The sequence below is a fragment of the Ips typographus genome, linkage group LG3, assembly GCF_016097725.1.
Source record: "Ips typographus isolate SLU linkage group LG3, UJ_Ityp_2.0, whole genome shotgun sequence".
In the NCBI taxonomy this organism is placed as follows: Eukaryota; Metazoa; Arthropoda; class Insecta; order Coleoptera; family Curculionidae; genus Ips; species Ips typographus.
The window spans coordinates 21,008,557-21,023,779 of record NC_138424.1 but is presented as its reverse complement, the minus strand read 5'-3'; the positions used below and the strand labels follow the sequence as shown (position 1 = coordinate 21,023,779).

The window sequence follows — 15,223 nt, the reverse complement described above, 5'->3', positions numbered from 1 at the left end:
AGTAAAAAAAAATGAAATTTTTGAAAAATATCCATTGACGTAGGGAATAAGGCAGAAAAATGAAAACCATCTTTCCACCACCACTGGACAGTTTCGACAAACGTCATTAACATCCGAATTAATTTCTTATGAATTTGTTCTAAATTTGATTAAAATTGCTCCAGCGGTCTGACAAGAAACCTTTTGAACTGAACATGTATGTTAACTTAGTTTTTGATGGGCTTTCGAATGGTGAATTATTGACATTTAAAACTGGACCACCCTGTAGAACATATCTCCAACTTGAGTGATTATTTTAGGTCTTTCCTGATCGAAGAAAAGTGCCGTTTCCTGGCCAATTTCACTCTGAAAGCGGCCGAGATTGAATTACCAGGCGAATTTCTGTTGCCCAAACATAATCATTACTACGTCAGAATTGCCCGGTTTATGCCCAGGGTGGACGTGGTGCAAAAACACAACGCCCCCGCCAGAAGATTGTACATCAGGTTGGTTTTATATAGTCAAATTTTTACCCTTTGAGAATGACGTCAAGCAGGTGAAAAAACACGCATGTCTGGAATTAGATCACAAATTTTAACCTACAAATGCTTTGAAAAATGAGTGATTATGAGAGTTTCAGTTGACATCTGGAAACTGTTTCTTTTCCTACTCGAAAAAAAGCAGCACATTTAGAATTAGCATTTGGGCTTGCTCATTGTAGCGCAGCATTTTTATACCTTTGATATTCGTTTAAATCAAAGTGACAGTAAATGTCAACCATAGATTAACACACTAGATAGATGTTAATCTCTGTGTTAATAAGGTGAAGCACTGTATGTATGATTTCTTACGAGTCACAGGGGTCGCCACATGTTCACATTTGATGGTCGTCAGATGTCATTTTTACGTCTCTATTGTCATGACAGATTTTTAAAAGCGCCATCTGTTGTTGGTTCAAGAAAAAGGTAAATAAAACAAAGTCCAGTGTATGCAAAATATATTATATATATATTTTAAAGAAATGAACATACAAAACACATACTCTACAAAAATAATAAGCTTTTGGTTAGTAAGTTGGTGCAAAACCCAAGACCTTAAGACTATAGTTAAGAATAGATCATAAAGCTACACTTTATACATAAAACATTACTATTATAAATAACATGCACATGCAAATATAAAAACCATTGTATACCCATAGGTGTACCTCAAAGGTCTTTAAGAATGTTTCAGGTGATATATGACCAATCTAATTGGGCAATTGAATGCTTTTAGTTAGGTATTAAATTAAGGTGTCTGGAGTTTTTGTGTGTGCAAAAATAAGCATAGTTTACTATATACAAGTTAGTAAGCTATTATTGTAAGCTATATTCGAAAAAGCTTTAATAATGAAATACAGGCTGCTAAAGTTCTAGTCTTTTTTCAACATTTTCTTTTTAAATACGCAAAGTTTTTGAGATATTTAGTTCAAAAGTTGGGTAAAATTGACTTTTTTAGGGTCTTAAAACAGATACATTTATTAGTCACTTAGTCAGTGAGTCATAGTACTGTTTAAACGCACTTTATGCAAAAGAATACATTAGTTTTCCACTATACTTACCAAAATAATCGTCATAAACTAAGAAGCTATGTTCAGTTCTACAAATCATTAAACCTATTTTCTCTTTGCCTCCTTGAAAACCTCTTATAGTAATCCTCTTACTACCTTAACATTATAACAAATAAAAATGAACTTTACTTGAGAACTTACCTGCTATAAATTTCCATATTAGAACAAAGAAGTATAACAAATTGTCCTAAAAATTGTTTCCACAGTGAAAAAGTAACACTGTCTTTTTCCGGGTTAGGAAAACGAAATTGTCGGGAATGTTTTGAAGGGCTGCACCCCTTTATGGCACATCCCGCCTTGCCCATAGTGACAAAAGTCGTTGTAAAACCCAGCCAAAAGGTAAAAAACTAAACTAAAAAAACCTACGAAGAGAACACTATAAAAACACCGCGGACGAATTAGTTAGTATAAATCACACGTATAAATTAAAAACTACAACCGTAATATCAATATTTTAATAAACTTGTCTAAAAAAATTTGAATTTGTCAAAAGTTGTTTACATCCTTTTCAATTTGTTTTGCTTAACCACAAAAAACCATCTACAGGTAAAAACAATACAGTAGCTCCCCCTGGGTCTCGTAAGAATCCAAAACAAGGCTTCACATTGCCTATATGAGATTAGTGGGCCATGTTTTTAATTTGACAGGACGACAATAGTATATTTCATTACCAGTACAGAAATGAGGATTTTTCCGTGCGCGCGTGACAAATTCATGCAAGAACGGAAAATTCATTTCTGGACGAGTAATGAACGATATTTTTTATTATACTTAGGTACCTGAAATCAACATAAACAAAAAATATCGCAAAAAATTATTAAGAAAATCGGGAATATTTATTTTTATTTTTAAAACAGTAAAAATGTAAGTACATACAACTCAAAGTAGGTAATTCTAAGAAAATTAATTTTGGACAGAACCGTTATTATTAATTGTAATATTTATTGTACAATTCGTATTATTGTTGAAGCTCAATCCCTTTTGCATTTCTTTTTGTTGAACTAAAGACTCTGCTAAAGATGTTGAAGCGGAGTGTTCGTGTGTGCTTTGGTTCTCTTGATTGACTGTTACAGATGTTGTAGTTTCCAAGTTACAAGGGCTAAACAACTTCCGTGATACTTCAATTTTTCTTTGTATGGACTCTTCTATATATCCTTCTGCTACATTGGAAGAAAGCCATCCTCCGTGTCTTTTCAAAGTGAGCAAATCACCGCCGTTTTCCACCAACATGGTTGCCGAAGAGCGCCTTAGCCCATGTCCGGTATATTCTTCGGGATTTTTTAGTTTTAGGTATTTTGCAACAAGTTTTGGAATACCACTGATAGTATGGCATCCAACATGTTGAGCGTAACATCTTTGGTTTCGGTATGCAACAAATAATCTTCTACTCTCCATATGTTTAGGGCGGAGATCTGCGTATTTACGGTAAATTGTACAGGGATCGAATTTGCAATTTTCATTGGTAATGGTAAAACTTCTTGACCTGTGACTTTTTCCATCTCGTAAGAACACGACAAGGAAACGCCCATTATCTTCCACATCATCTAAACTCAAACGTATTAAATCATCTCTGCGGCATGCACCGAAGATGCCAAACACTAAAATTACTTTTGCTAGTAGATATTCTCCATCTGAAGCTTCACATAAAAATTTGGTTGTTTGGTATATATCCTACAGCTTGTCGTTTCAAAAAAGCAATCGTTTTTGGATATTGATGGTGAGTATTTTCTTTTATTGCCAAACAACTCTTTAACATAGAGAATCGACCCCATAAAGTGGAGGATTTCATAGTGTTGGCTTTTTCAGAAAAATATACTAAAAGAATATCGTCACTCACAATTTTGATTCGTTTCTGAGTCCGCCATTCGGTAAAACTGTTATATTCTTGTTCATATCTCAACCTGGATTTCACTGGTAATAAATCTGCACTCACTTCTGCCGCTCGTTGTAAGATATTTTCGGGAATATCCCGATTTTCTTCACAATCTGAATTCATTTTTGCAAAATGTAATAAATACATAAATACTTAATTTTCACTGACAGAAAATAAAATTTGTCATTAATAAATAAATCGTTGCTATAGACACATTACTCGTTTCTTTTTTTTCTTCGGGTTGCCATAGGATATCTAGTATCATGGATATCTATGTTTATTATTAAGCGCACGAAAAGAGGGATCGGGAAAAAATTTCCGTGCGCTGTTCCGAAAATGTCATATTTACTGTATTTTATAAACAGTTGAAAATGTAGTATTTTCTGTTAAGTATAATAAAAAATTAATAACGTGCCTTTTTGGCTAAAATTGTTTATTTCATATGTTTGATATGCGATAAAGAAAGATGTAAAAAGATGACGTCATTCTCAAAAGGTAAAAATCCAACTATAGCTCAACTTTTGCTTTATCAACTGACTTGATTCCGTTCCAGGGGACACAACGGAAAAATCTATCCGTATTTGGTGGTAAACGGGTCCGGTTTGGCCGATGCCAGACGTGAAGAACGAGTGTTGCAAATGCTGCGCATGATGAACACGTTCCTGGGAAAGCAAAAGGTTGTTCAAACCCAATATTTGGGTTGGGTTACTAAACTGAACTTGTAATTGTGACAGGAAACGTCGAGGAGGTTCCTGCATTTTACGGTGCCGAGAGTTGTGGCGGTTACGCAACAGATTCGTCTTGTCGAGGACAATCCCGCTTCGATTTCCTATTTGGACGTGTTCAAGAAGCGGTGCATCAAACTGGGTAAACAAGGTATTTTTGTTTTTTTTTCTTCAAAAAATTGTTAGTGGGTCATTATTTTTGCTCACCCTGTACCCAATTTTTTAGATACAATTTTTTGCTCTACGCCACTGAAAAAAGCAGTTGAAGACGATTCTTTTGAGTGGTTGAACCATCCTGAACATCCAAAAATAACTAAGATACGGGGTGTTCAAGTTTTGAACTCATTTTCGGTGAAAAGTGCGTCAAAGTAGTTCTTGGAAAATATCTCAAAAACGGTTAGATTTACAAAAAAACTACAAGAGTGCAAAATTGTTCCTAATCAACCACTAAACTAGGCTACGTATTGGTTGAACCTCAATACAGTTCCGTGTATACAGAGTGTGCACAAAAATGTTAGTGGGTCATTATTTTTGCTCACCCTGTACGCAATTTTTTATATAAAATTTTTTGCTTGACACCACTGAGAAGAGCAGTTCAAGACGATTCTTTCGAGTGGTTGAACCACCCTGGACTTTCAAAAATAACCAAGATACAGGGTGTTCAAATTTTGAACTAATTTTCGGTGAAAAGTGCGAAATATCTCAAAAACGGTTAGATTTACAAAAAAACTACAAGAGTGCAAAATTGTTCCTAATGAACCACTAAACTGAACTACGTAACGTTTGAACTTCAATACGGTTGCCTGTATACAGGGTGTGCACAAAATTGTTAGTGGGTCATTATTTTTGCTCATCCTGTACGCAATTTTTTAGATACAATTTTTTGCTCTACACCACTGAAAAGAGCAGTTCAAGACGATTCTTTTGAGTGGATGAACCACCCTGAACTTCCAAAAATAACCAAGATACAGGGTGTTCAAGTTTTGAACTAATTTTCGGTGAAAAGTGCGAAAATATCTCAAAAACGGTTAGATTTACAAAAAAACTACAAGAGTGCAAAATTGTTCCTAATGAACCACTAAACCAAACTACGTAACGTTTGAACTTTAATACGGTTGTCTGTATACAGGGTGTGCACGAAATTGTTTGTGGATCATTATTTGTGCTCACCCTGTACGCAATTTTTTAGATACAATTTTTTACTCTACACCACTAAAAAGAGCAGGTCAAGACGATTCAATTGAGTGGTTGAACCACCCTGAACTTCTAAAAATAACCAAGATACAAGGTGTTCAAGTTTTGAACTAATTTTCGATGAAAAGTGCGTCAAAATAGTTTTTGGAAAATATCTCGAAAACGGTTAGATTTACAAAAAAAGTACAAGAGGGCAAAATTGTTCCTAATCAACCACTAAACCAGGCTACGTAACGTTTGAACCTCAATACAGTTCCGTGTATACAGGGTGTGCACGAAATTGTTTGTGGATCATTATTTTTGCTCACCCTGTACGCAATTTTTTAGATACAATTTTTTGCTCTACACCACTGAAAAGAGCAGTTTAAGACGATTCTTTTGAGTGGTTGAACCACCCGGAACTTCCAAAAATAACGAAGATACGGGGTGTTCAAGTTTTGAACTAATTTTCGGTAAAAAGTGCGTCAAAGTAGTTTTTGGGAAATATCTCGAAAATGGTTAGATTTACAAAAAAACTACAAGAGTGCAAAATTGTTCCTAATCAACCACTAAACCAGGCTACGTAAAGTTTGAACTTTAATACAATTGCCTGTATACAGGGTGTGCACGAAATTGTTTGTGGGTCATTATTTTTGCTCACTCTGTACGCAATTTTTTAGATACAATTTTTTACTCTACACCACTGAAAAGAGCAATTCAAGACGATTCTTTTGAGTGGTTGAACCACCCGGAACTTCCAAAAATAACGAAGATACGGGGTGTTCAAGTTTTGAACTAATTTTCGGTAAAAAGTGCGTCAAAGTAGTTTTTGGGAAATATCTCGAAAATGGTTAGATTTACAAAAAAACTACAAGAGTGCAAAATTGTTCCTAATCAACCACTAAACCAGGCTACGTAAAGTTTGAACTTTAATACAATTGCCTGTATACAGGGTGTGCACGAAATTGTTTGTGGGTCATTATTTTTGCTCACTCTGTACGCAATTTTTTAGATACAATTTTTTACTCTACACCACTGAAAAGAGCAATTCAAGACGATTCTTTTGAGTGGTCGAACCACCCGGAACTTCCAAAAATAACCAAGATACAGGGTGTTCAATTTTTGAACTAATTTTCGGTAAAAAGTGCGTCAAAGTAGTTTTTTGGAAAATATCTCGAAAACGGTTAGATTTACAAAAAAAGTACAAGAGGGCGAAATTGTTCCTAATGAACCACCAAACCAAACTACGTAACGTTTGAACCTCAATACAGTTCCGTGTATACAGAGTGTGCACAAAATTGTTTGTGGGTCATTATTTTTGCTCACCCTATACACAATTTTTTAAATACAAGTTTTTGCTCTACACCACTGAAAAGAGCAGTTTAAGACAATTCTTTTGAGTGGTCGAACCACCCTGAACTTCCGAAAATAACCAAGATACGGGGTGTTCAAGTTTTGAACTAATTTTCGGTGAAAAGTGCAAAAATATCTCAAAAACGGTTACATTTACAAAAAACTACAAGAGTACAAAATTGTTCCTAATGAACCATTAAACCAAACTACGTAACGTTTGAACTTTAATACAATTGCCTGTATACAGGGTGTGCACGAAATTGTTAGTGGGTCATTATTTTTGCTCACCCTGTACCCAATTTTTTAGATACAACTTTTTGCTCTACACCACTGAAAAGAGCAGTTCAAGGCGATTCTTTTGAGTGGTTGAACCACCCTGAACTTCCAAAAATAACCAAGATACAGGGTGTTCAAGTTTTGAACTAATTTTCGGTGAAAAGTGCGAAAATATCTCAAAAACGGTTAGATTTACAAAAAAACTACAAGAGTGCAAAATTGTTCCTAATGAACCACTAAACCAAACTACGTAAAGTTTGAACTTTAATAAAAATTGCTTGTATACAGGGTGTGCACGAAATTGTTAGTGGATCATTATTTTTGCTCACCCTGTACGCAATTTTTTAGATACAATTTTTTACTCTACACCACTGAAAAGAGCAATTCAAGACGATTCTTTTGAGTGGTTGAACCACCCTGAACTTCTAAGAGTAACCAAGATACAGGGTGTTCAAGTTTTGAACTAATTTTCGGTAAAAAGTGCGTCAAAGTAGTTTTTGGAAAATATCTCAGAAACGGTTAGATTTACAAAAAAACTACAAGAGTGCAAAATTGTTCCTAATGGACCACTAAACCGAACTACGTAACGTTTGAACTTCAAAATACAGTTGGTTGTATACAGGGTGTGCACGAAATTGTTAGTTATTATTTTTGCTCTCTAAAGTTGAGCAAAAAGGAACAATAAAGTTTTTAGACCCAAAAATACGATAAAGCAAACTCCGGTAAATGAATAACAAGCAAGAATGAATTGATTGTAGGTATCGAACATGACGATCCAATCCAATACTACTACGAACGGCTCGCGGCCGTACAAAGTCGAGGAGTGAAAGCGAGCCACCAAATCTATCGGGACATTTTCAAAAGTATCCAAGACAAAATGGTGCCTAGAACGGTGTTGAAAGACTGGGCGATGCAAACGTTCCCCTCTGCCACCGACTATTGGCATTTCAGGAAAATCGTAAGTAAATCCTGCTACAGTTTACACCGTGCAGTAACAATTTTGGTGTTTAGTTTACACTGCAACTGTCGTTGGCCTGTTTTGCGGAGTACGTATTCCATTTGACTAGACTGAGCCCCGACATGATGTACCTGCACCAGGATTCAGGACTGATGAATATTTCCTACTTTAAGTTTGACGTGGACGATAGTACAGGTAAGACAATTTTTGTGTCATTTTTTGGGACACCCTGTACATATTTGGCTAGGATGGTTGTAAGGTTTGGTAGGGTTGGATAGAGTGCTTTAAAAGCTATCACGTGGTTTCTTTGCGGTAGCTGAACTCTCAAAAATAACCGAGTTATGGCCTTCCAAAGGCTTTAGCCTCTTGCGGTCAGACAACTAACTTATACAGTCCACTTTTGTTTGAACACTCGGTATATTTGGACACCAATTCTTGTTTGCTTAGCAGGGTTGGATAGACAACTGTAAAAGGAACATTTTGGTTTTTTTCCGGTCGCTGATCTCCAAAACACAACCGAATTACGCCATTTCGAAAATTCCAGTGTCCATGCTATGCCAATAAACAATTTCTTGGGACACCCTGTACATATTTGGCTAGGATGGTTGTAGTGTTTGGTAGGGTTGGATAGAGGGCTTTGCAATCTATCACGTGGTTTCTTTGCGGTAGCTAAACTCTCAAAAATAACCGAGTTATGGCCTTCCAAATGATTACGCCTCTTGCGGTCAGACAAGCAACTTATACAGTCCACTTTTTGTTGAACACTCGGTATATTTGGACACCAATTTTTGGTTGCTATGCAGGGTTGGATAGAGGAGTTTATAAGTAACATTTTGGTTTTTTTCCGGTCGCTGATCTCCAAAATACAACCGAATTACGACATTTTGAAAATTCCAATGTCCATACTATGCGAGTAAACAATTTCTTGGGACACCCTGTCCATATTTGGCTAGGATGGTTGTAGTGTTTGGTAGGGTTGGATAGAGGGCTTCAGAAGCTATCACGTGGTTTCTTTGCGGTAGCTAAACTCTCAAAAATAACCGAGTTATGGCCTTACAAAGGCTTAAGCCTCTTGCGGTCAGACAAGTAACTTATACAGTCCACGTTTGTTTGAACACTCGGTATATTTGGACACCAATTTTTGGTTGCTTAGCAGAGTTGGATAGAGGAGTTTAAAAGGAACATTTTGGGTTTTTTCCGGTCGCTGAACTCTAAAAAACAACCGAATTACGTCATTTCGAAAATTCCAATGTCCATGCTATGCCAATAAACAATTTCTTGGGACACCCTGTACATATTTGGCTAGGATGGTTGTAGTGTTTGGTAGTGTTGGATAGAGGGCTTTGAAAGCTATCACGTGGTTTTTTTGCAGTAGCTGAACTGTCAAAAATAACCGAGTTATGGCCTTACAAAGGCTTAAGCCTCTTGCGGTCAGACAAGTAACTTATACAGTCCACGTTTGTTTGAACACTCGGTATATTTGGACACCAATTTTTGGTTGCTATGCAGGGTTGGATAGAGGAGTTTAAAAGGAACATTTTGTTTTTTTTCCGGTCGCTGATCTCCAAAAAACATCCGAATTACGTCATTTTGAAAATTACAATGTCCTTGCTATGCGAATAAACAATTTCTTGTGACACCCTGTACATATTTGGCTAGGATGGTTGTAGTGTTTAGTAGGGTTGGATAGAGGGCTTCAAAAGCTATCACGTGGTTTCTTTGCGGTAGCTGAACTGTCAAAAATAACCGAGTTATGGCCTTCCAAATGATTACGCCTCTTGCGGTCAGACAAGCAACTTATACAGTCCACTTTAGTTTGAACACTCGGTATATTTGGACACCAATTTTTGATTGCTTAGCAGGGTTGGATAGAGGACTGTAAAAGGAACATTTTCGTTTTTTTCCGGTCGCTGATCTCCAAAAAACAACCGAAATACGTCATTTTGAAAATTACAATGTCCATGCTATGCCAATAAACAATTTATTGAGACACCCTGTACGTATTTGGCTAGGATGGTTGTAGTGTTTGGTAGGGTTGGATAGAGGGCTTAAAAAGCTATCACGTGGTTTCTTTGCAATAGCTAAACTCTCAAAAATAACCAAGTTATGGCCTTACAAAGGGTTAAGTCTCTTGCGGTCAGACAAGTAACTTATACAGTCCACGTTTGTTTGAACACTCGGTATATTTGGACACCAATTTTTGGTTGCTTAGCAGAGTTGGATAGAGGACTTTAAAAGGAACATTTTGGTAGTTTTCCGGTCGCTTATCTCCAAAACACAACCGAATTACGCCATTTTGAAAATTCCAATGTCCATACAAAAAGGACACCTGTACATATTTGTACTAGCCAATCAAATGATTTTTTTTTTGTTGAAATATACAGGGTGTCCCTGGAAGGTCTTGCCGCAGTTAGCTGGGGTAATAATAAAGTGATCGAGTTCACCGTTTAGCCGCTAGAGGGCGTCAAAGTTGACCGTTAATTCAAAACCAATCAGCTGCTCAGCACTCAGTTTAAACGTCAATAACTCGGTTATTTGACAAGTGATTAGAAATAAAGTTGTAGAGAACATTCTCAAAAGTTATAGAGGGGGCCGTTTATCATGAGACACCCTGTACCCTATATATATATATATACAGGGTGGTCCAGCTTTAAATGTCAATAATTCGCCAATCCATACCCAATTAAAAAATAAGTTGACATTCATTATGTCATTTTCCTGAAAAGTGCTTCCTAAGGAATATACAGTCCTTCAAATTTTTTTTTAAAAAATCGGTTTTTTTTGTCAACTGTCAGACCGTTGGAGCAATATTGATCAAATTTTGGAACAAGCACTTTATTACACGTTATTACGGTCAAAGACCCAAAACTAACCCAACCCAACTTAAAAATTTTCTTGGAAACGGAAAATTCACTTAAGAAGTTTAAAAAATATTATTGTAGCCAGTTTTCATAGTTTCCAGACAAACTTTAGTTTTGAAAATTGAATTAGAAAAGATAAACATTTCAGAAGCTTAAAAATTGTGTCTGTAACCAGTTTTCATGCAAATCGAGAGACTTTAATACTAAAAATTGACTTGTAGACATAAAAACTACTTTTTCAAGAATTTGTTACTACAAATTCATACATTTAAAGCTTAAAAATTGACTTGAACCATAAAATGTGACTGAACTAATGAAAAGTGACATCAGAAGCTTAAAATTTGCATTTGAAGTAAGTTTTCATAATTTGAAGACAAATTTCAATATTTTAGTCTTGAAAATAGTCTTAGATGTAGGACATTGACATTAGATTCATGAAAATTGTCTTGAAAACGAACTTTTCGTGCTTTTTACTTTGCTTTTCATTTTCTTCGAATTCTGGACTATTTTTAGTGCTTCAAAACTGCTTTCAGCTTGGAAAATCGAGTTTCAAGACTATCTTCACCAAGTTATTGACATAGCAAACTTAAAAAACAATTTTTACATTCTTCATAGACTTAAAATGGTATTCGAAGCTTTGTCACTATTAAATCGACTTCTAGACACCTCAGTGCTAAAAATTCGGGTATTTCTTAATAAACTAGACGGTTTTTAGTGTTTTAAGGCTGTTTTCAGTGCCTCAAATCGAGTTTCAAGACTATCTTTACAAAGTTTTTGACTTATCAAGCCTAAAAGCCAGTGTGTCCACTGACCATAGTCTTGAAAATGTTATTTCAAGCTTCTTCACTATTAAATTGACTTCTACACTCATAGGTGCAATAAATTGTAGCATCTCTAAGAAATTCAGACTGTTTTTAGTGCTTTTTAAGACTGAAAAATCGAGTTTAAGACCTTATTTCCAAAAGTCAAGTTTCTTCAGTAATAAAAGTAAAAAATGTTGGTACCAAATGCTACAATAATAGTCTTGAGAACTAATTTTTAGCAATAAAATAGTCCGAAAATTTAATTTACTTCTAAACTTGTTGTCCAGTCCAGAAAATTGAGTTGTACACCAATTAAAGTCTTGAAAATATACCTACTTTTGGACTCTCTTTAGTCCTAGTAAGGTCCGTTCTAGCATTAAAAGTCAACTTTTATACTATTTTTAGTAGTAAAAAATTAGTTTCATGCACAATACAATCTTTGTCTTGATTTCCGGATTTTTTTTAGTTCTTGAATGCCAGTTTCAGACACTCAACCAGGATGGCACTCTGAGAAAGCGAATCATAAGACCATTCCTAGTAGTAAAAAAGTTTTTAGACTATTCAGTACAAATTTGGACTTTCACAAGTCTTGAATGTTCCGTTTTAAACTATAAAACGATTTTTTAAATTGAAATTTGGAGGACTGTGTCTTCCTTAGGAAACGTTTTTCAGAAAAATGACACAATGCAAGTCAACTTATTTTTTGATTAGCTGTTAAATGGTGAATTATTGACACTTAAAACTGGACCACCCTGTATATATACTTGTTTGTAATGGATTAAGGCAAATATGACTAAATCGCTTTATTTTGACCCCAGCTAACTGCGGCAGAGCGTTGTAAAGCCCTTTCAGGGACACCCTGTATAAATCACAAAACTGTTATTTAAACCACCAATAATTCATAGGAGAACTGGACCAAACCAGACCAGTACCGTTCAGACTCACTCCTAATATCGTGGAATACTTAGCCACGATTGGCGTAACCGGACCGCTTACCGCTTCCATGATAGCGACTGCGCGCTGTCTGGTTTACCCCAATTTCAAGGTGCTGAGCGTGCTAAAACCGATCTTAAGAGACGAGATGGTGTTGTCCAAAGTGAAAAAACAGGAGGACGTTAATAATCAGGAGAAAATGTCGGAGGCGGAACAAATTATCAGTATGGTCAATCGGGCAGTTACGTCGATTTCAAACAGACTGAACAGTTTGGCCCAGTTCGAAGGAACGGACAGCAAGGTGAGTTATTTTTTGGTTATTTTGCCCTTTTTGTTGCTTATATTGGCGTGTATGTGTGTGAACAGGTTGCCACATTAGTAGTGGCTGCTAGTAGTCCTGACAATTTGTGTCGAATGGATCCGGCTTGGCATCCCTGGCTCTAAGCCGGGACCGTGTGAGTATTTTTGTACGAATCGGAGTTTTTACCTGAATTTTTATAAGCTCTAAAAGTAACTTTATTGTGTGACTTTTTCCTTTAGAAATCTTATTAGTTTAACATTGTAAAATACCTATTGTATATATTTTTGTATTAAAGATGGCTTTTGTGTTAAAGCGTTAAAGCCGAACCTGTAAGATTTGTCCTATACAGTTACAAAGTGCATAACTTGGCAACATGTAGAGTAGTAGTAGTTCTAAAAAAAGCAGTTTGGTGCATCTTGTTACTCCTAAAGGACTCTTAAGGGCAAAAACACCTTGTGTTGTGTTTTTTCAGGTTTTTGAGCAGGAAATTTAATGAGGATTTCAAAAATGTGCTTAGAACTGTCATTTTCTCACTCCAAGTCGGTTTTACAGGCGATTTTGTCCCTGTCTCTTTCTAAACAGTGTTTCTGGCAGTTCCAACTTTGATACCGCTTTTCTCCCTGACTGTACAATATATTGTAGTGTTTTTGAGGTTTTTGCATATAAAATTTAATGCGGATTCCAAAAATGTACTTAAAACATTTATTTTCTGACTCTAAGTGAGTTTTACAGACGATTTTGTCCCTGACTGTTCTTTCAAACTGTGTTTCTGGCTGTTCGAACTTTGACACCACTTTTCTCCCTGACTACCAAATTTTGTAGTGTTTTTGAGGTTAGTCAATAGCAAATTTAATGCGGATTCCAAAAATGTGCTTAAAACAGTCATTTTGTCACTCCAAGTGGATTTTACAGGCGATTTTGTCTCTGACTATGTTGTCAAACTGTGTTTTTGGGAGTTCAAACATTGACACAACTTTGTTCCTTGATTGTACCAAATTTTGCATTGTTTTTTCAGGTTATTGAATAGGAAATTTAATGAGAATTCCAAAAATGTGCTTAAAACATTCATTTTTTCAGTCCAAGTGGGTTTTACAGGCAATTTTGTCCCTGATTGTTCTTTCAAACTGTGTTTTTGACAGTTCAAACTTTGACACCACTTCTCTCCCTGACTGTACCAAATTTTGTCGTATTTTTTCAGGTTTTTGGATAGGAAAATTAATGTAGATTCCAAAAATGTGCTTAAAACAGTCATTTACTCACTCCAAGTGGGTTTTACAGGCGATTTTGTCCCTGATTGTTCTTTCAAACTGTGTTTCTGGCTGTTCAAACTTTGACACCGCTTTTCTCCCTGATTGTACCAAATTTTGTAGTGTTTTTGAGGTTATTGAATAGGAAATTTAATGAGGATTCCAAAAATGTGCTTAAAACAATCATTTTTTCACTTCCAGTGGGTTTTACAGGCGATTTTGTCCCTGACTGTTCTTTCAAACTGTGTTTCTGGCTGTTCGAAATTTGGCACCGCTTTTCTCCCTGATTGTACCAAATTTTGTAGTGTTTTTGAGGTTAGTAAATAAGAAATTTAATGAGGATTTCAAAAATGTGCTTAAAACATTTATTTTCTGATTTTAAGTGAGTTTTACAGACGATTTTGCCCCTGACTGGTCTTTCAAACTGTGTTTCTGACAGTTCAAACTTTGACACCGCTTTTCTCCCTGACTGTACTAAATTTTGGAATGTTTTTTAGGTTATTGCATAGGAAATTTAATGAGGATTCCAAAAATGTGCTTAAAACATTTATTTTCTCAGTCCAAGTGGGTTTTACAGGCAATTTTGTCCCTAACTGTCCTTTCAAACTGTGTTTTTGACAGTTCAAACTTTGACACCACTTCTCTCCCTGACTGTACCAAATTTTGTCGTATTTTTTCAGGTTTTTGGATAGGAAATTTAATGTAGATTCCAAAAATGTGCTTAAAACAGTCATTTACTCACTCCAAGTGGGTTTTGCAGGCGATTTTGTCCCTGATTGTTTTTTCAAACTGTGTTTTTGACAGTTCAAACTTTGACACCACTTTTCTCTCTGACTGTACCAAAGTTCGTAGTGTTTTTTGAGGTTATTGAATAAGAAATTTAATGAGGATTCCAAAAATGTGCTTAAATATTCATTTTCTCACTCCCAGTGGGTTTTACAGGCGATTTTGTCCCTGACTATCTTGTTAAACTGTGTTTCTGGCAGTTTCAACTTTGGCACCGCTTTTCTCCCTGACTGTACCAAATTTTGTAGTGTTTTTTGAGGTTAGTGAATAGGAAATTTAATGAGGATTCCAAAAATGTGCTTAAAACTGTTATTTTTTCACTCAAAGTTGGTTTTACAGGTAATTT

At 35.7% G+C, this 15,223-nt stretch overlaps 1 protein-coding gene across 11 annotated transcripts in view; it reads left to right on the top strand.

Annotated features, from left to right (window-relative positions):
- Positions 1-13,170, top strand: part of Nipped-A (Transcription-associated protein Nipped-A) — a 128,521-nt gene extending 115,351 nt beyond the window's left edge. For 6 of the 11 annotated variants that reach the window (XM_081976124.1, XM_081976115.1, XM_081976119.1 and 3 more), the window contains exons 48-54: positions 300-485; positions 4,015-4,138; positions 4,196-4,337; positions 7,747-7,946; positions 8,000-8,141; positions 12,516-12,844; positions 12,910-13,170. In XM_081976124.1, the coding sequence (XP_081832250.1) occupies positions 300-485; positions 4,015-4,138; positions 4,196-4,337; positions 7,747-7,946; positions 8,000-8,141; positions 12,516-12,844; positions 12,910-12,987 (1,201 nt within the window). In that variant the 3' untranslated portion in view covers positions 12,988-13,170. The remainder of the gene's footprint in view (positions 1-299; positions 486-4,014; positions 4,139-4,195; positions 4,338-7,746; positions 7,947-7,999; positions 8,142-12,515; positions 12,845-12,909) is intronic. The other 5 variants (XM_081976127.1, XM_081976126.1, XM_081976125.1 and 2 more) reach the window with 1 other exon arrangement.
- The last annotated feature ends 2,053 nt before the right edge of the window (positions 13,171-15,223 follow it).